This window comes from Siniperca chuatsi, linkage group LG17 (genome assembly GCF_020085105.1).
Source record: "Siniperca chuatsi isolate FFG_IHB_CAS linkage group LG17, ASM2008510v1, whole genome shotgun sequence".
Lineage (NCBI taxonomy): Eukaryota > Metazoa > Chordata > Actinopteri > Centrarchiformes > Sinipercidae > Siniperca > Siniperca chuatsi.
Window position 1 is genome coordinate 3,267,418 of NC_058058.1, and position 20,938 is coordinate 3,288,355.

The 20,938-nt window shown below is 38.8% G+C and overlaps 2 protein-coding genes across 5 annotated transcripts in view; both read left to right on the forward strand.

Moving 5' to 3' along the window:
- The window catches only part of LOC122863953 (F-actin-uncapping protein LRRC16A), a 41,673-nt gene extending 29,426 nt beyond the window's left edge, over positions 1-12,247 (forward strand). For 3 of the 4 annotated variants that reach the window (XM_044170883.1, XM_044170886.1, XM_044170887.1), the window contains 11 exons: positions 29-116; positions 196-363; positions 657-723; positions 998-1,248; positions 1,824-1,939; positions 2,236-2,758; positions 4,016-4,058; positions 4,338-4,538; positions 4,751-4,888; positions 7,972-8,127; positions 9,069-12,247. In XM_044170883.1, coding sequence (XP_044026818.1) covers positions 29-116; positions 196-363; positions 657-723; positions 998-1,248; positions 1,824-1,939; positions 2,236-2,758; positions 4,016-4,058; positions 4,338-4,538; positions 4,751-4,888; positions 7,972-8,127; positions 9,069-9,193 — 1,876 coding nt within the window. In that variant the 3' untranslated portion in view covers positions 9,194-12,247. The remainder of the gene's footprint in view (positions 1-28; positions 117-195; positions 364-656; positions 724-997; positions 1,249-1,823; positions 1,940-2,235; positions 2,759-4,015; positions 4,059-4,337; positions 4,539-4,750; positions 4,889-7,971; positions 8,128-9,068) is intronic. The other variant, XM_044170885.1, reaches the window with a different exon arrangement.
- Positions 12,248-12,466: 219 nt separating this feature from the next.
- Positions 12,467-20,493, forward strand: LOC122863955 (secretagogin-like). The gene is made up of 11 exons (XM_044170889.1): positions 12,467-12,563; positions 14,317-14,387; positions 14,872-14,967; positions 15,492-15,581; positions 16,116-16,172; positions 17,373-17,450; positions 17,552-17,607; positions 17,803-17,848; positions 18,086-18,145; positions 18,712-18,780; positions 19,841-20,493. The coding sequence occupies exons 1-11, from the start codon at positions 12,494-12,496 to the stop codon at positions 19,964-19,966; spliced, it is 819 nt and encodes a 272-aa protein (XP_044026824.1). The 5' UTR covers positions 12,467-12,493; the 3' UTR covers positions 19,967-20,493.
- The last annotated feature ends 445 nt before the right edge of the window (positions 20,494-20,938 follow it).

Below are 20,938 nucleotides of genomic sequence, written 5' to 3' on the forward strand. Positions count from 1 at the left end.
GTGTTTTGTTTTTTTCTGTGTGAAACAGTGAAGTGAAGCTGAGCATGGCATCGTTTCTGTCTGATCGCATCGTGGATGAGATCCTGGAGTCTCTGTCCAGATCACAGCATACGCTGGTTAGTGTCCTCTCTGCTTGTCTGTCTGTCTTTTTGTCTGCTTTTCTGTCCATTCATCCCTCCCTCCTTCTGTCTCCAGGCCGAGCATCTGATCAGGAAGTCTCAGCCCCTGCTGGGTCAGGAGCCCCAGACTGAGACAGAGATTCTGGATGAGATGGTTCTGCAGCCAGAAAACCACAAACAGGAACAGAAGCAAAGCCATGAGCGGGACCAGAAACATGCGCTGGAGGATATGGACACCTGCATGGTTGGAAAACACAAAACAACACAAACTCTTTTACACCAGTCGCTGCATATCAGCCTGTATTAAATGTGTTATGAATAGTCTAACTAGACAGAGGTACAGTGTGGCAGTCAAAAATATTCATCAATAATCATTGTTTGAGCAGCTTTGCAGAGTTGAGTGCACATTGATGTAGAAACCCCAGAAGCACCATAAAAAATATTTTAAAAGTCTGCTGTAAAATCAACACATCTCCTCCTGCCATCCAGAATTTGTACTTCTTCAGAAAATGAGATAAAAATAAGTTTTTTCCTTAGATGACTCCTAAATCCAAGAGGAAGAGTATTCTGGTCAGGATGCTGCGCCCCGTCTCTGTGGCTTTTGGTGAGTAACAGAAAACCTCAATGTGTCATAAAGTTATTTCAGGTGGCAACTACTGTAACAACTATACACACAATCCACTTTTCCTTACCTGTCTCTAAGAATACCATTCCTGCCCTTCATCATTTCCTGCTTAAATTTACATTATGGTGTCTATTATATGTAAGTTGCCTTGCTCATTGCTGTTTACACTCATTCTACAGTTAAATGGCTGTGGATGTTTTTATGTCAAATTTTATACTTTCTCACATGGCTTTGCCTTCTGTTTGCCCAACAGAGATGGAGTTTGACCTGGACAAGGCTCTGGAGGAGGTTCCTATTCATGTTGAGGACCCCCCTCTTCCTTCTCCTCCTTCACAGCCATTGGACAGAAGGTCAGCCTACTATGGAGAACTCCCTCCTCCCCCTACTCCACTGGATACAAATACTGTCTATTTGGGTGAGCTGCCGGCTGTGGAGCACAAGACGCTGGAGCATCGCACCAAACTCCGCCCAAAACCCAAGAGGACAAAACCCAGCCGACCACCTGTAGGTTCCCATCAGGGAGCAATCCAGAAATTAGCAGTGATACCCATCTCGTTTTTTTTTTTTTTTTTTTTTTTTTTTTTTTTGTTATGTTGTATTATTTTTTTTGTTCAGCACTAGCACCAACACTGATTTATCTTTTTTTTATTCACAATTATTGTTTAATTTAATGTGAAAAATGTATCAATTAATTCGATCATTATGTTGTATTACAGTGCTTTTCATGTTTGTGCTTGATTTTATTACAAAACTCATTAATTATCAATAGAAGATACCATCACTCCATCATATCACAATAGTACCTTTTAAATGTTGAAAAATATCTGTATCAATACTGGTGGTCTTGACGGTGGTATTGATGGGTAACAGATCAAAAGACAAATTTGGGTTATTCCTCATCTCTAGAATCTATACTGCGACCCTTGACCTCAAGACTTTTCAAAAACTTTTAATGATAAAGATGGTGCGGCTTATTCTGCTGCTGACGTCGTTATATCTGCCTCTGATAAGATTACTTGCTAAATACCTAAAATGTAATTGTATCTCATCTCTCTGTTTCTGCCTCTGTTGTCTTTCAGCGGGAAGCCACCGGCAGCTTGGCGCCAGAAGGTGCAGAGCAGAACAGCATCATGGGAAAACTGGACGAGGGTCTGGAGGACTTCTTCTCCAAGAAAGTCATTAAACTCAACTTCAAGTGAGGGTCATGCTTTAAACTGAAACTATTGTTGTTGTTTTTTTAAGATGTTGACTTGCACACAACATAAAAACAGAATTTCTTCTCATTTTTCATCTACCCATCCTTTGATGTCATTTGTGTTAAGGACAACTCTGTGAAATAGATAATCTCACAAACTTAGATTGTTTGAAAACAAAGTACAGTTGTGTGTCAACAGCATAAAAAAGTAACCAGATTTGAGATTTGGTTGGCTTGTAAGGATGAATAAAAGTATATTGTTTTCTAATTCTGTTATTATTTTTAATCTTCTCTAGACTTCCCACTGTGAGAGGTCCGTCTTCCAGCATGCAGGAAGCAGCAGATAAGAAACGTGAATCCAGGAAGAGTGGTTTCTTTAACCTCATAAAATCCCGGACGTCCCGCTCAGAGAAGAGCCATGGAGCCGCCACCATGACTCCACCCCACCCTGCCTCCTCTACCACTGCTCCGTCTTCCTCTATTAGCCCAGTGACTGAGGTAACAACGCCGACATTCTCCACTCCGCCTGTGAAAAACCCTGCCACTGTGGCAGAGCCCCATCAGGAGCTCCACAGGACTCAATCCTCGGACCACACGGATTCTGAGATAGAGGCCCCTCCGATTGCCGCTGAACCTGCTGAGGAGGAGAAGGAGAAGAAGAATGTAGAGAAGGAGAAGAAGAATGTAGAGAAGGAGAATGTGGAGAAGAAGGAGAAGAAGGAGATTCCCCACATTCCCCGCCATATTGGGGTTCCTATGATGGGCATGGACCTACTGGCTGAGATGAAGGCCAGACAGGAGAGAATGGCTGTAAAGAAGGTGGGTGGAGCTCATGGGTCAACATTTATAATAGTATTTAGAGCCAATATGTTGGTATCAGTATGCCTTAATACAGCAAGATGAAAGCACATTTTTAACAATAGAAAAAATTATTTTGTAGTCTGGCTAGCTATAGCTCCCATGGCAACAGCTAAAAACTGGGTGTTGACAAGGCGACAAAAGCGTTCAATATTTAAATTTCATACAATGAAATTGCTTTAATGTACTTGTGATACCTTGTTGTGAAGGTTGGCACTTCTTGCTGCTGTTAATACATGGAAATTGACATGGAGTGATTGATAAGATCATATTAATTAAAGTTTTATGGTGGAAGTCTTAAGGTGGACATTTAGTGCTTTGATTGGCCACTGCTACATCACATCGCTGCTTATATACATGAGGTTGAACTCTTAAACTGTCTGGTGCCTTGTCCCCTAGCAGTGATTTGAAATATATTACTACAGGTTGTTTGTTTTTTGTTAACCATGGCCCATAAGAGCATACAGTATGTACTGCATCACTAGGTCCTTTAGATTCAAGAAGTCAAGATTCAAAACTTTATTGCCATTTCAGCGTAGCTGATAGGAATTTACTTTGGTGAGCACACACAAAACAAAAACCTCAGGACATCATGTAACTACACTGAGACGTAAAAACATTAAATGACCATAGTTAAACAATAAAACCTTTATGCATAGAAGAATAATAAATAAATAAATAAAACCCATATGGATGCAATCAGAAGATAAACATACTATGATGTGTACACATGCCATTACATTGTCCTATGGACAACACTTCTGGTGTTTAAGGTGGCAAAGAGCCTCTGGATAAGTGCTCATACAGAACCTGGTTCTATACTTTTCAGCCTTTTAAAAGAAGGGAGGAAGTAAAAAACATGGTTAGCCAAATTAAAGGAGTCCTGTAGTTCCTTTTTCCTCATGGTGTAAAGATGAAATTCAGAGCAACCAGGGATATAAACACAGATGGAAACGAGGATCAACCATCACATATTAACAGGTGTAAAAACAGAGCTTTTATATTTGAGCTTATTTGTGGTACGTACATGTAACTGTGTCATTCCTCATCATATCTCTTTCTCCGATACATTCGCTCTCTTCTTTGAATAACTATAATTGATTTAGTCAGGTATGTGCTGCTGATAACTGAATTGAACTCAAGTCAGAAGAATACAAGTCCTACATTCAGTGACATTGCCTTTGTTATAATAAAATCTCTGTGTTTCTCTGTTTTCAGTCTGAGTCGCCGCCCGTGCCGCACAAGGTGGACGGTGACAAAGGTGAGTTTCTTTAATATCATATTACCTGTGAACTTATTTTTGATTTTCTAGCCATACTTAGAATGTTAAATGTTGCAGTTTCATCATATCTATCTCAAAAACTGACTCCGCCTGACTTGACAATCTGTGATTTGTATGTAAAATTTCTACAGTAATTTGCTGACAGTTTACAACCCACAATAATTACACTAATTACTAAATAAACTAAATAAGACCATGGTGGAGCCTGTCATCATGACTCTGTACGACTCCTAAACTGTCCCTGTCCTTTTCCTGTAGCCAAGTCAGATGTCCATCCTGTTGTCCCACCAGGCGCTGATGAGTCCAGACCAGAGCCGACTCCCAGGTCAAAACCGGCCAGCGTCACCCCCAAACTGCCCCCACCCCAGTCCACCAAACCCCCACTGGGAGCCCGCATCTCTGGGCCCCTCAGTCCTGCCAGTCCAACCAGTCCCAGGTCGAGCAGCACCTACATCTTCGGTAGGCAATGATTGGGAGAAACAGAGACTGGGTATCAAAGAACAAACACCACAAGTAGCTCTCGAATTTTTGGTATCAACTGTGGGGCATCAGAAAAGCTGTTGTTTCAAAATATCTTTATTACCAAAATCAGTAGTTAATTCCTATATATGTGTCATTTGTATTGAGAATCAATTCATTGTTTCACTGTTTTATTGATCTCTGTTTCTCAGATGACTCTGCTGAGGCTCCAGCAGGCAGCTCGTCTGCCAAAGGACCAGTTCCTGCTCCTCGCCTGAAGAGGGAGCCGTCCGAGCAGGAGAGAGAGAGCAGCAGCAGCAACCCTGCAGGACCCCTGTCTCCACAGGACGGTTGGTATCACCTTTATAAACAAGGCATTAGTAGTAACAATAGTAACATTATTTTGATATGATATATATGATATATTTAATAAAGACATTGACATTTGAAAGAATGTGATGATGACTTGGCTGATTAAAAAAAATAAATCATGAATCACACACATGCTGTCTTGTCAGTTTTAGCTTAAACCAGTACTTAAATGATTTGGTAGAAGTAGCAGAAGTCTGATATTGGTAGTATTTTATTAAAATATGTTACATTTTGGGGCGTCCTGGTGGCCAAGTGGTTAAGATGCACACCAGCAAAATGCCCCCAAAAAATCTTTAAAACATTTGTTACATTAGAATTAAACATTTACTTTACAAAATACATCATTTTATGCCACAAAAATATTAAAAGTACTAAAATTTCAGTGAAGACGTTTATTAAATTAACTTTCTGGTTACAAGCTATTCCTGAAAGTTTCTGAAATTGAGACAGGCTGCAACATATACATATCATAACAACTGATTGATAAGCGTCCTAATAAAGGAACCCAGAATAAGAAACAGGATCTTTGATGTTTGTTACAGTATGTTTAAACATGACTTATGTCATTTTGGTACTGTATTTTAGTACTTAAGTCATTGGGCTTTCCATAATTAGAAGCTACTGATCTATCTACTTTTATATGTGACTATTTGCTTTTATATGCCAGAGCAGTTTTAGCATGCTCTGATCATAAAACAATGGTCAGAAGAGGACAAGAAAAGGAGTAGGCTTGAAGCATCGCTATAAATCCCTCTGGCCTACTCTCAAGTCATAACTGTTTGGCCTATCAAAGATATTGTTTCATTTGTACAAGAAAATAAACAGCAATGTAAAACACTGTTAATGTCTGTAACGATGCTTAATGTTGATATTGATTATTTCTTCTTTCAGAGTTCATGTAGCTTATATTCACTTTATTTGTTGAAGTGATTCTGATCCCAAAAAGAAAAATGTGCTACCTTTAGCTTAGCATTCCAGCATTTCATTGAGAATGCAATGATTCTTTAATATGTTTGTATTCTGTGTTTTCTATTTGCATTATTTCACCCATTTTATATAGAAATCAAGTACCTACAGCACTATAGGGCGAAAGGGGAAAGGAAAAATGCATCTGCAGAGTCTCCGAGCACAGAAAGGATGAAACTGAGAAGAACTATTGAGAAGATGACAGACAGCCTTGGTTGCTGGGATACTTCTCTCTTATAGATTCTTTCTTAATGATGAAGGTTGCATGACTCAGCGCTCTGTGTGAGCCAGAGCATAGCTGAAAATACAACACTCAATTTAACAGGTGACAAGTTGTTTAATGAATGCTTTCAAGGCCATATTTGACGCCTCCACACACCACACACAGTACATCTGAAGCAAAGGTCCTAGCCTGTACTTGACATGTCCAAGTGTCAGTGTGTGTGTGTGATTTTGTAGTTTAACACTCGACTTGTGTAATTAACTCTTACAGGAACTCAGTATTTTTCCTTAAAACAGCATTTCTTCTATGTAATCAAAGACCTAAGGCAGATGTGTTTTTAAAATCAAAGAGACAAGAAGAAAAGGTCATTTACACATTTTAAGAGGCGTTTATTACACACTTCACGCTGACAAACCCTGACAAAGTGTATTTCAGTTAACAAATTGTTAAGAATGTCCTTTACTAAGACACTGCAGTTACATGGTTCCATCTTCAACAGAAAAAATAAAATTAGGTTTATTGTAAAATATTGTTAAAATCTTTCTTTTTCAGCCAGCATGAATTCTGGCTTAGCGTTTAATCCTACTTCATAGTTTTGATCTGACATGGATTAAATGAGTATTCATGATTCATGTAACAAAATAATACAAAACTAGAAGGGCACTTGGAGAGAGCAGACCTCCACCAAGACTATGAAATGCGAATCTGCAGGTGCAACCATTATATGTCTGGATATTTTTCCCAAACTATTAGAATTACAGTATGCCAAACAAGCAACAACAACAACTTCGGACAAAGCAGTTGAAAATATCACTTTTCTGCTTTTTCTACTTTTTACTCGAGTTGTCGTCAACGTTACCTTCGCTTCACCTGGTTCGCTGTCTGCACCTCGGCCTCTCTCTCTCTCTGTGTGTGTGTGTGTGTGTGTGTGTGTGTGTGTGTGTGTGTGTGTGTGTGTGTGTGTGTTGAAGCTGAGCCCCGTCCTCGGTCAAAGTCAAACGCGCAGAGGAGTGGACAGAGATGCTAGCGCGACCATACATTTACAGATCTGCATGATTCACGTGGGTCACATTTTCAGGTCGGAAAATCTGGAATTTCGGATTCATCCAGAAAAATCACATCCCTGGTTGCTTATTTCTTACATACCGGCTGCATTTTAGACGGGTTCGCACATGCGCAACGAATTGAAACGTCCCGTGATTCGGATCTGCTCCAAAATGTAATGGGTTCTTCCTTGGCCCATGCTACACCCTTCCACCAAGTTTCATGAAGTTTTTCTGTAATCCTGCTGACAGACAAACAAACAAACCGCACCGAAAGCATGACCTCGTTGGCCGAGGTGATTAAGGATGAACATTCAAATCAGACCACAAAAAAATACAGATCAAGAGTCTATTTCCAAACCGCTTTGATTGAAGAAGATGACGTTTATCATTTCATGACTGTAAAAGTCAGAGGATCCAATCCTTAAAATTGTTATACCTCTTTTTAAAAACCGAAACAGAATTTTTTCCCTTTTTCTGCTTTCAATCAGTCTAAAAGAGTAAGAAGCTTTCCTCTTTTATTACGTAAACCTGAATCAGTCTTAACATCTCTTTTCAGCACCCATTTTTGCATTAACACCTGAACGTTTCGAATAGATTTATTGTTTTGTGTTGTTGGTGTTGTTTAGTTTTATTACCAACTTTCAGTCTCAGTTAATCCCACGACCATGTTGACCATGTTGTCCAGGTCCATGTCGAGGAGACAAACTGATGGTTGTCACTTTAGAATAAGTGAATGTGTTACTATATAGTATTTCTTAAAATATATTTGTTAATATTTCTTAAGGATGTAGATGTATCAGTTTTTTCATTTCTACTTTGCCTGCAGTTGAGTTTGACGTGGATGGTGATGCGTTCGAGCCGCCCGGTGCAGCGGTTGAACCCGGCGCCGGTGGCAGACAGTGGTCGTCTCTGAAGAGTTCAGCCAGTCCTCCAGCTGCAAAGGAGGATGACAGAGAGCGAGCCAACTCCCTCCCCGCCTACGGTTCGACTAATCACAGTTTTGTCCATCTAATAAATCCTGTTTCAGTCTCTGCATGGTGGTCTAAATGTAACAATTACACATCTAGTTTGCTAGCTCAGGCTAGCAGTACAGTAAAGTACGGGTAATGCAGAGCCACAGTTGTCAACATGAACCCTCCTTCCATTTTCCTTCTGTCATAAAATATATACTTAGGATGTTACAGCCTTACAGTAACAGTCAGGTGGTAAAAAACATACTTTTGTTAACCCGTCCTGCAGGTTTCTGTTCGAAGGCAACAGGTCGTTTTTTTAAAGGGGATGTGCTTCAGTTAAATGCAAGTCCACTTCAAAAGAGCCAACTGTTGACAGGATCATTTGCACCCTTAGTGCCCTGCCTGAATATTTGTCATAGTGTGACATGCTTTTAAACACTGTTTCAATGCTTTATGTGTCTGATAAAAAAGGTGAAATTCATCCTACACCTGACAATACAGGTGGGTGGAGAAAGAAAAAAACTACAGCTGTCCAAAGCTAAACTTACTTCTCCTAGATTCAATCTTAGAGTCAATATAATGATTTTTATTTGAGTCTTTTTCTTTTTACAGAGTCTATCTTTTGTTTGCCTAGTTTAAGGGTTAAAATGTATTTTTAGTTTATTAAAATAGTTTTCCTATTTTCGAGGTCTAACTTTAGTTTCCCTAGTTCCATTGTTTCAGGTCTTACTTTGCGTTCCCTGGTTTCAGGATTTGAAGTGTTCATCGTTTATTAGTCCAATATTACTTTTCCCAGTTATTGTCAGTTTTAGTTTTTATGGTTTCAGGTCAAACTTTTACTCTTGTAAGTTTAAGTGTCTTGCTTTAGTTTTCCTAGTTAGACAAGAAAACATCTTTCATTGTTTTAGTCCACCTGTTTCCCTCATTCTCTTTCTTCATCTCTCTTTTCCCTCTCCCTCTCTCTCTGCAGTGAGGCCTCCATCTCTGGCAGACACAGATCTCAGTCCAGCTGAAGAGGAGATTCCATCTCCGGCCGCTGATCTCAAGTCTGACAACAAATCAGAGGATGAGTCTGACGACACTTCTTCAGTCTGAGACCACCAAGATGTTTATAGTGTCTCAATCGTGCTCGACTGTCCTCTCGACACCAGAGGAACTTTAAGGAGGTCAGTCACATACAGTCAAAAGCAGAGACAGTGGACAATGATTTTTTTTTTTTTTTTTTTTTACAATTCCTAGTGAGGCACATGTAAGCGGAGGGGGCACTGTAAAGTCTTTTCCGCATGTCATGCTGTTATCAGTGTAGTTTCCTGACCTTGGATCAGTCCCAGCTGTTCAGCCAAATGGACGCCATATCAGCTCCATTACCGTCTCTGTCAACACCTCTAATAGGACCATAAAGAACAGACCAGAGGTTTTATCTGGTGCATAGACAATCTGGAGTTGCTTAGACAACCAGGTCCAGCTATAAAAACCCCAGTTAGTCCAAAGCAATAAGGAGAATGAGTCTGACTGCCAAAGTAGGTCCAGATTGAAGCTCTTTGGTTTTGCTGTATTCCTGTTCTGCAGGTGAACTGTAGCTGGTTAGTGACCGCTATCAGCAGGTCTTCTGGAGATATGACTCCAAATGTTCTAAATAAGTTTCTTAACCTGCAAACATTCACTCCTTGTCTTGAAACAGTAAACTGTCCACAGATTAGAAAATGCCAAAATTAGGAGCAGCTAAAAATCCTGCAACTCAACAAGAAAGTGTCAAAAAGAGAGTTCAAGCTCTCGGCTGCTATAGCTGAAGTTAACAGACTGATTCAAACTGAAACAAATGAGTCACTTTTTTGTTTTACCAAAACTGTCTTTTAGTTTTTATAATAATAATAATGTCCATGACTTCTAATGATTCTGACCTGACTAGTTAAAGGAACAGTGTGTAAGATAGAGAAATGGAATATAATATTCATAAGTGTGTTTTCATTAGTGTATAATCACCTGAAAATAAGAATCGTTGTGTTTTCGTTACCTTTAGAATAAGCCGTTTATATCTACATTGGGAGCGGGTCCTCTTTCACGCAGGTCGCCATGTTGCACCGCCATGTTTCTACAGTAGCCCAGAACGGACAAACCAAACACTGGCTCTAGATAGGGCCTTTCACGTTTTTCGCGAGTTTTGGGGCCACCGTAGTTTCTCCTACAGAATTGGAAGGGGAGGGTGAGGCGAGCGGTATTCAGTTGGTTGCAATCTGCAGTTTCACCGCTAGATGCCACTAAATCCTCCACACTGCTCCTTTAAAAACTTTTGAAGGTTTTGTTCCACAACAGTGATGATGGGAAATGTTACCTTGAGCATGCATTGAAATTGGCTTTATTTAAAAAATATCCAGATATTAAAATAAGCCATAGGTTTTATGTATATTATATAATTGCAAATATTTTATTGATATTGCTAGTCAGGGTTTTCCGGGGTTTATTTTTAACGTTCTTTGTGTCATCTGCTTCTGAGCTTTTTCTGCAGCTTTCAACTGCATCTTAAGTTCCCATCAGCAGATGAAGTTTGCTCAATTGTCATAATGTGACCTAATATACAGTATATACTCATATACAACCAACCGTTATGTGGCGATGAAGTGATGACAACTCACCAAACTCCACCTGCCGATGAAGATTGAGAGATGTGGTCGAAAGCTCTGGAAAAAGCTAGTACTAGGGCCTTGAGTTAAGATTATTTTGTCAGACTACTATTTCCAAAATCAAGAATGAACTTTCACGGTCAATAACAAATTTTGGTTTCAGCTCTGTAAAAATTCTTTGTCATTCTCCCCTCAAAAGTTAAGTTACTCTTAAAACAACCAAACATTTTTCCAATGGGTGGAGATTATTCCTCTTGTTCCTGTTGCACTTTACCTTAATTCAGGTCGTTGAAATGAGTGTCCCTACAAAATCCCATTTAATTCTACAAAGTTCTTGAATGAAGATCATTGGAATTAGAATTGGGGTGAAAAGTCCGTCTCCATCAGCAGAGTTTTTCAATTGTTTTAATAAAATTAGATTTAAGGACACAGTTATAGAAATAAAGTAAAATTGAGCTTTTTTACAGTGTAGAATCACAGTTGCAGAAAAAAACCTCTCGGCTGAGTAAATGCTGCGATCTTGTCATGTCAGAGTTACCGTGATTAACAGTTTGTGACTCGTAAAAATACCGTTCGTGTCAACATCCGAGTCCACGTAATGACTGCAAAACTCAGAATTTTCTGAAAGGTCTGATATATCCTAACTGATGCCTTTATAATGCCTGGAAAGGCAAATAATACAGACCCCTCACATCAGCAAACATCCTCCGTTCAGACCAAATTGAAAGGATATGTTGCTATATTGTCAGCACTGTATTTTTAAACCTCATAGCTCCAACTTGGCAACCATTCAGCCGGGTTTTCTGGCGACATGAGCGTGTGCAAGTCATAAACACAGCCACTGTCCATCCATGAACACAGCAGAAACCTCAGTGGGTGGAGCCACAAAGGAAATACCTCTTTCTGTCTCCACCCACTGAGGTTTAATTTAACCAATGGAATTATTTCTGCCAAAAGCTAAAACCTGCAATACAACACTGTAGTTTTCTTTCCACAGAAGACATTTGGACTTGTCAACACATTTATTTTCTGCTTATGTTTATTGCCTCAGATTTATATTTAACGTCTAACTCAGCTCTCAGTACTGCTGCTGTATCCTCACCATAACACACGGCTAATTATATACTGATTTCTGTTAATCATGTACTGCTGCACTTACCCATGTATAATGTATCAATGTAAATATGTAAATATGTACTAACGTTCCTATCTGCGTAAGGTTCTGTTCATAAGATAAATGGGGTTTATATCAGTTTAATATTGTATTATGAGCAGAAAATCAGATTTATTATCAGTGAAACATGCTGTTGATGTATGGATTTCCATTTAAGATACATGGTGATGGTTTTCATTTTATTGGGAAATATTTTTGTTATTTTTTAAAAATCAGCTTTTAAAAAAATCTGTTAGAAATAATGTGTTTATTGTTTATGTGGCAATGGCCCTGCAAGCCTGGAAATGTGACATCAAGCTGTCAAATATTTCTGTATTTGTATGTTTATACCAATAAATACTGTTTTACAGTTCAGACTCGCTCTCTCTCTCTCTCTCTCTCTCTCTCGCCCCCTTCATATACAAGCTGTTGAATCCCTCTTTAGTCTCATTTCACTGAATTCAGGAGACGCCTGAAGGTGAAATCAGAATACGTTTTATTTCAGTGGATAACACATCATCTCTCTCTCTACCAACTGTACGTCTCTGGAAGAAGCACTTTCCTTTGTTGTTTTTCCTTTTTGTTGTCACCAGCTCGACCTCTGGACTGGCCTCCAGCACCATGGACAGTGCCTTGGACAGCCTGGACGCTGCAGGTTTCTTACAGATCTGGCAACATTTCGACGTAGATGGTAAGAAGAGAAGCGTTTTAATGACTCTGGCGTCAGCTTGTTTAGTACCTACAGCGGATAAACTGAGTAAATAATGTAATTTAATGTAGCTATGAATGTGTCACAAACATAAAACCTTGTAATGAATATGAGTTCCGAGAGGATAGTTAACTGATGGTGACAAATATGTCTTAAATTTCATGACAACAATAGACAGCTGTCAATTTAAATGCAGGTTTCTACATTACATGACAGCTGAAACCTACACTGTAGGGCAACACTTTTACATTTTCAGCCTTCTGTGAGACATTTCACAACGTTATCCTGCTTTATTATCCCATGCTTCTGTAGATACATCCAGATATTGTAAAAAATAATTTAACAATTAATATTTAACATGTCATCAATAAAGAATCTCCAAAGTCAAAGATCTGGGGGCAGAAATCCCACTTGCAACAAAGAAGTTCAGCCAAGCCTGAATTGGTATTGTAAGCCATCCTAATTTAAGGGATAATTTTCATTTTTCTTTTTGTAGAATAAAAAGCAGTAAATGTACGTTATGAACTGCAGGTACGGCTGCAGCTCAGGTGATAAAAGAGGGCTGACCATTAGTCAAAGGTGGTTAACAAAACAATCTCACCACAAGGTCAAATAATAGCTGGTGTGGTGTTTTTGATTATATCACATGATCTCCCCATAGACTGTATAAAACGGGGTCTCCCTCTGAAGGTGGAGTCAAGAATGAACTTTCAATCTCAATGACATAATGTGATTAATGAGACGCTGAGATGACATTAAGTGGTGTGAGGGAGACAATCGAGGCATTTTAAAGCCTTTAGGGACGTTTGTCCCCTGCTATTTTGCTTGATATCAATAATTTTGTAGCAGTTGATACCAGACACAAATTTAGTTTGTAATCAGCCCATCATAAACTAATCAAGAGCAGAACACAACAATTAATTAATCAACAATGAATGCTAAAAATGCTCACTTGATGGTAACCAGTATTTGTACTTTTCTTGAGTATTTCCATTTTCTGCTTCTTTATAATCCTACTCCACTTTGTTTCAGAAGAAAATATTGTACTTTAGTTACTAGTTACTTTGCAGATTCAGTTTAATAATACAAAATATAATAAACAAAAAGATTATGATGGGTTTTTATACTTTATTTACCCTTGGGGGGAAATTCACAAGCTATATAAAGTTAAATTAAAATTAGCTCCATCTTTACCAGCTGCAACATTAAAGTGCTGAACACATGAATGCATCAGTAATTATAATCCAGTGATATAATGTGTATTTTTCAAAAAATTAGCCATTCTGCAAAATGAGTACTTTTACTTTTGGTACTTTAAGTATATTTTGATGCAAATACTTTTGCACTTTTACTTAAGTAAAAATTTGAATGCAGGACTTTTACACGTAACAGAGGATTTGCTGCACCTTGTACTTAAAGATACGAGTAATTCTTCCACCAGTCCACCAGACGGTCACTGAGGTAATCTGTTTAAAAACTCAACCATGCAGCTACAGCGGTACATACTGTTGCCTGTTTAGGATAATGAAAGTTTACATTTTTTACATTATTAGTTTATTTTCTATGACACAACTTTCACACTCTTGATTTATAAGGCTAAAGGTTGTCTGTGAATCCACACACAAGCACTTTTACTGAACACTTAGGGGTAAAAAGTATAAAAACTTCTACTCCATTATATTCTGGTAAGCTGCCGTATCCAGTTGATTGACAAGACACCTGGTTGTGTTTTTAGATAACGGTTATATCGAAGGAAACGAGCTGGACGCCTTCTTTCAACACATGCTGGCAAAATTTGGGCTGAAGGTAAAGAGATAAAATATGAGGCTGCATTTGAAGTTTATCGACTTCTTTCCCACTGGTTGATAATACGATGAAATACAGTTTCTTCTCAACTTTTCAGTTTAATCTTTTAGCCTTAAAGCCACTTTGTGTAAAGTTTTTATCAGTGATCAGTGAATCTTTCAACTTATTCTCATGGCACAAGTTTCTGTTTGTAGAAAAATAAGACTTTCAGTCTTTCATTTTCAGTGTAGATATCAATGTGCTCTGCTTTCTGCTACAGTGTTTTATTAAATACTACCACCAGGGGGCACCAAAGGCAGGAAATGTCACAATGTACACATAGTGGCTTTAAAAAGATAGTGTGTAACATAGTAGTAAGTATCAAAATACACTGACGCATCCATTCATCTTTCAGTTTTTAAAATGTTAACAAACGACACACTGCCTAAGTACCCAGGAAATCACCATTAAATTAAAGTGACAGCCCGGTCCGTGTTGTTTTCAGAGGGAGGAAATAACTGAGGACAAAATCAGAAGACTGAGAGAAAGATTCATGTCCTCGTATGACACCGCAGCTGACGGACGTCTGCAGATACAAGAGGTACAATGACCTTATCCTCAGCGCCGCTTCTGGGTTTTAGAAAAGCCTCCATATACGAAGTCTCCTCCCCTCCTCTGTTAGGTCAGCTGAGTCTGTAAACTGTTTACCCATTTTTACCAACTTGCCTTCCCTGCAATGTGGCTATAGTTAATTTGTCTGTATATTGCCATATAATGTATGCATGTTATTTATTTTTCTGTATCTTTAAAAGGCGCTATATAAATAAAATGTTACTTACTTACTAGATATTTTCAGCCTGTGACTTCAGGTCAGAAAGTCTTGGCATGTTAGTGAGGTGATCATATCCACTATCTTCATTTTTAGAACATGGGGCAGGAAAATCTTAGTTATTGTACATTCAACACAACACTTTACGGAAAGGCAATACTGACATTTACAGGTTTGCCTTTAAACAGCTTCAGTAAGCTGATGACGTATTGGATGTAAATTAAAACTGATGTATCGTGGGAAGAAAATGGCGACGATGTCTTCAGTTACAATGGATGTAAACGTTCTTTTTCCAGCTGGCCACCATGATGCTGCCAGAAGAGGAGAACTTCCTGCTTCTGTTTCGCAGAGAGACGCCGCTGGACAACAGCGTGGAGTTCATGAGGGTAAGGGTCAAAGGGCAACAGATGCAGCAGAGGTGAGTGAAGGAGGACAGTGGACAGGGAATATAAAAAGACAAGTGTTTGAATTGCAGTAAAGCTACAGAAGACATGATGTTTACGAACAGCACTTTACAGGTTATGCTTACCTCTCTTTGCCATTATGACCACCAACTTGCTAATTGGTCAGATTTATTATACCTTTAATTTAACTGTAATTCCAAATGGATGATGACTTCGTCGGTCAACCTTCGAAAACTGGCTAAATTTTCACAAAATTCGCTGTGAATATTCGACTCCAGAGAAAGATTCCTAACATTTTTGGCGACCTTCTGACCTTACCTCTAGTGCCTCCATCAGACTGTCACAAAACCTTTGACTTCACTGAGTACTGTGCATGAAACGTTTCCAGTTTGGACACTGCATGAGCTGTCTGTCTGTTAGCACCACCCTCAGGACAAACGTTATGCTTTTAAGTGATTTACATATTGACGGTTGTAATTAACACTACTTTTTTGTTTTATTTCCTGTCTTGTGCAGATCTGGAGAAGCTATGACACAGACAGCAGCGGCTACATCTCAGCGATTGAGCTCAAGGTAACTGAGTTTAGGTGTGCACTGTAGCAGACCATTACATCAAAGGGAACTATTTTAATTCATTCTGTGGTCATGAGGATGCTTCCTCCTGGTCTTCAGGTCAGAGAATGACTGGTTAGATCACAGTGGTGATCTGGACCTTGGATTGAAGTATAGCCAGAACTTTGAAACTAACAGAATTGTTGCGGTCCATTTTCCATTTATAGTCAAGAAATCAATTTAACATAAAATATAATTGATATAAATGATGTGTTTTATTTTATAAGCTAGTTTTGAGTAAGTGGTTGAAATTGACAACATTCCATGCATGTGCTGAAAAGAGGAATCAGTCAGGTTATTGGTGTAACTTTATGTAACTCCCAGGAGTGGTAAATAGCTGAGCTGACACAGGGGCTTCAATAAAGAGGCCACAACAGTCAGTGTGGGTTCACTGCCATAACTGGCTCTTTATTAAGAACATGTACTAAATACTCTAAAAGAAAGGAGAAGGCAGACAGTCGTGCTTCAGCCGAGAAGCCAGCCACTGTTGGAGCACTAGAATTATTCTACCTGCGAAGAAGATAAAACATCCAAAATCCACACTTATAAATCACAAATAAAAACACCACACTAATAAAATGTGCCACCACAAACAATATCACCATCAAAAGCGAGCGGACTCCCAGCACACCCCCCACAGCCGTGACTGGAGGCCACCACCAGCTGCAGAACTAGAAACAAAGACAGAATTAAAGCCCTCTCCTTTTAAAATCAAGGCTAAAGTGACTAAAGCACTAACATGACCTGTACAAAAACAAATACTAAAATAAACAGTCAGCGCTCTGCCTTGCACCAGCTGAGAGTCTCTTTTCAGCTTGTTAACCAGAGCCTCCAGAGTTCGGAGCACAACATGGAGGGAGCGAACAGAGCAGTCTGAGTGTGGAGGCAGCCTGCAGGCTTGCACACCTGCTGCCAATGAGCCTGCTCATGAGCTTCATGGTCCTAGTGTCCCCGCTTCAATTAATTACTCACACTTTTGACAATAATAGTCATTTGTGCTATTGTGGTAAACATCTCAAATATTTGCTGCTTACACCTTTTGTAAGATGTTAAAATTAGCTTGTTTCCATTCGTCAGACAGTGAGCCTTATTAAACAGTATGTGATTCCAAATAACACTTTTAGTTGTGTCTCCCTGTTGTGTCTTTTTTTGTCCCTTCAGGGCTTCCTTCAGGACCTCTTCCTCCAACACAGGAAGTCCATCACCCCTGATAAACTGGAGGAGTACACTGACGCCATGGTAACAGGAGGGGGCAGAGGGTTATTCTGTTCAGATGTTAGCCCTGCTGACATCTTCCGGTCATCGACTATTAATTCCATTCTGACTTGTTTCCCCCGTAGATGAAGATGTTTGACAAAAATAAGGATGGCCGACTGGACTTAAATGACCTGGCCAGGTACTGTTGATCTGTGGCATGTGACCAATTTTAAAAGCATGTAATTCTACCTGATCTTCTCATGGCTGTGTAATCAGATATCATTTGAATCAGTCTGACATCTCTTATAATGACATTTTTATTTAAAAATGCAGTAAACAATCTGGCAACTGACTCTTAAAATGAGGATCATTCTGTCTTTCTTGTTGTCTCAAGAATCTTGGCGCTGAAAGAGAACTTCTTACTGAAGTTTAAGATGGATGTAAGTTTGAAGACTTTTGAGTTTATTGAGATGTTTTTTAATCTTATATTTAAAGTTTTAGTTGAATTTCTGCTGAGAAAAAATACTTCCAAACCCCTGCAACTTCGCCTCAATCTCTCTGTTTATAACCAAAGTGGTTTACATGCTTTCACCAGTTGCATGTTAACAGTAGACGTTTCTAATGGTATGTGTAAATATTTAATATTTCATTATTTGACTTGCTATATTTGGTGTCAGGCTTGCAGTCAAGAGGACAGGAAGAGAGACTTTGAGAAGATATTTGCTCACTATGATGTTGTAAGTTTGAAATTTGATTTTTGTTTGTTGTTGAGTTTCCGTTCTTGTTTACTGTCTGAGCAGAGTGAGCAGGGATCTCCTGATCATCCTGCTCATACAAACTTCAATCTATAGAATAACGCTTGAATATAGCTTCATGAATATGTGTTAATATTACATGCTGATTGTGACTAACGAAGAAGTTTCCAAAGATACACTTTTTAGCTAACTTTTGCTCATCTTGCAATGGAAGATATTTCTCATTTTACATAATAAAAAAGGCGATCAGCGTGAGGTTTTATACACAATCTGAACAGTCAGTGTAGCTTTCCGATCTGCTTCCATCTTAAATGGAACTCCTGCAGATAAGCATGCGTGTATAAAATACACGGGAACATAGTTTGGATCCAACAATACATTTAACTTTTTTGTTACTTCAAATGGGTTTTCAGCCGTCACGTTTGATCTGAATTAGGTAAAGGCACAGAGAAGTTTGTAAATAGTTTTGGTTTTCACCTCTCCTGATAATTATAAGATGTTACTGTGTGTGTGTGTGTGTGTGTGTGTGTGTGTGTGTGTGTGTGTAGAGTAAGACAGGTGAGTTGGAGGGCCCTGAAGTGGATGGATTTGTCAAGGACATGATGGAGCTGGTGAAGGTAAAAACGTTTTACCCATCATGATATCACTGCTGTTACATACTTGACCTGATGTACAGAGCCAATATTTAATCACTCAGATGGCAGTCAGTGCCATTCAGCTCTGATAGTGAAGGATAATCCTTCCTGAACACAGTAACATTAAAAAAGCTTATTCGCCTTCATGCCAAGAGTTAGATTGACTATTAGCTTAGCTTAGCTTAGCATAAGCACTGGACACAGGGGGAAACAGCTAGCCTGGCTTTGTTCAAAGTTCAAAAATACACCTACAAACACCGTTAAAGCTGAATTCAATTCAATGGAGCTTTATTGGCATAGGAAACAGACGTTAACATTGCCAAAGCAAGTGTGAAATAAAAATAAAAACATATACAGTGCTATTAAAATATATACAGATAAGTAAGATGATAATAATAATAATAATAATAATTGTAGACTTGCAGTTTAAAAAATACTAATATAAATAAGTAAACACTGCAACATTTTCTCTAAAGCTCACTAATTAACACGCGTCTCGTTGGTTTAATCTGTACACAAACAGAAATGTAAGTTGTGGTTTTATGGTGAGTTTCGGCTGGAACCATTTCTTGGTGAACAGCAGCCAGGTGCTGTTACTTCTCGGGCAAAACCCTGAGGTTTCCAGGGAACCGGCGGCAACCAAAATGTCGTGCTATTCATTTAACATCATGACAGCAGAACTGATCAGAATGAACGAATAAATGTTGTGGGAATGTAGGTTATGCTAAATATACTATGTGTGCCCGTATAATACAGTTAATGGTAGTTGGGGTGTCATTTTTAAAAACATGCCTTTATCGCTTTGACAGACCACACCGCCGACTTACATTTGAGACCCAGCTTTTGTTTTATTTTATTTATGTTTCCATGGTAACACAAGCTCTAGTGTAAAATGATGTACCTGCTCAGAATAACTGTCTAACAATTTTAGTATGAAACAGAAGCAGTCACTTTACTGTCGCTGTCCTCTCACCGTGAGACATTTTTACCCATCAGGAGTTACACAGTCATTGACCTCTGACCTCTCAACCCTCTCCTCCAGCCCAGCATCAGTGGCACAGACCTGGACAAGTTCAGGAAAGCCCTGATGGGTCACTGTGACATCAACAGAGACGGAAAGATCCAGAAGAACGAGCTGGCTCTCTGCCTCGGCCTCAAACTCAGCTAACAGACCCTCACAACGTTTTTTCTTTCTTTCCTCCATCACTATTTACTTTCGACCTCCTCTCTTCCAACTTCCTACTTCTTTTTTTTCTATTTTTCAATTTTAATATGCATCTTTTACTTTTTCCTCCCGAACTCCTTTCGTCTCTTTCCTGCCACCTGACTCATTCCTTCTCCCATCCTAATTACTGGAAGTGTATCTCCTCCCTTACCGGCTCTCAGTTTGGTCGATGTAGCTACATATTTTATGTTTGTTAATATGAACAAACTACATTTCCATAATTTTATATATTTTTCTGTATTAAAACACCTAGCAGAGGTCAAAATAGTGTGTATTAAATGTGGATTTATGCTACCATGATTAAAATATAGCTTTGAGTTATAAGATTAAAAAAATATCTAGTTGGAGTTTTCATGACTGCATGGCATGCTGCATCTTTGTAATGTGTTAATATATGAAACAGTGTTTGCATGACATTATAGTGAAACCGGTAACATGAATGATGGTTAATAAAATGTATTCAACCTTTATCTGCTGTCTTTCTTCTTTGACACAATACAAGGGTTAAATTCATTGCAAACAACATGATAGGAGCCAAGGTCTGCCAGTAGAACCAGCAGACCACCTACAATGTTATTTTTACATATATCTATATACCGTATGAGGACATTCATGAGACCTGAACCACCTGACACTGTATAGAGAAGTAAATACTGAATATACCCTGCAGGGATTTTTCATTACACTGACCTGATCAGTAAAAGGGTTGAAACTGAGTTTAAAAATGTCACATTTAATATTCACATACAGCAAAAAACATTGCGATACGTTTATTCTGTTTATCTGAAATGAAACTTGCTTGAGCTAGGTCATTCATCATAGTGAAGGTCATGTCTGCTTTTACTTTTCTTAAAGTTGCTCTGTGGTAATGCAATGAAGGAGTCGGCAATTGTAAGCCATTGCAAGTGGCTTTTT

Excerpts from the sequence above, each read along its gene's own strand:
- LOC122863955 (XM_044170889.1), top strand. The coding sequence starts at position 12,494 with ATGGACAGTGCCTTGGACAGCCTGGACGCTGCAGGTTTCTTACAGATC. Across the intron at positions 14,388-14,871 it reads TGGCAAAATTTGGGCTGAAG|AGGGAGGAAATAACTGAGGA; the intron begins GTAAAGAGATAA and ends TGTTGTTTTCAG. Across the intron at positions 14,968-15,491 it reads GACGTCTGCAGATACAAGAG|CTGGCCACCATGATGCTGCC; the intron begins GTACAATGACCT and ends TTCTTTTTCCAG.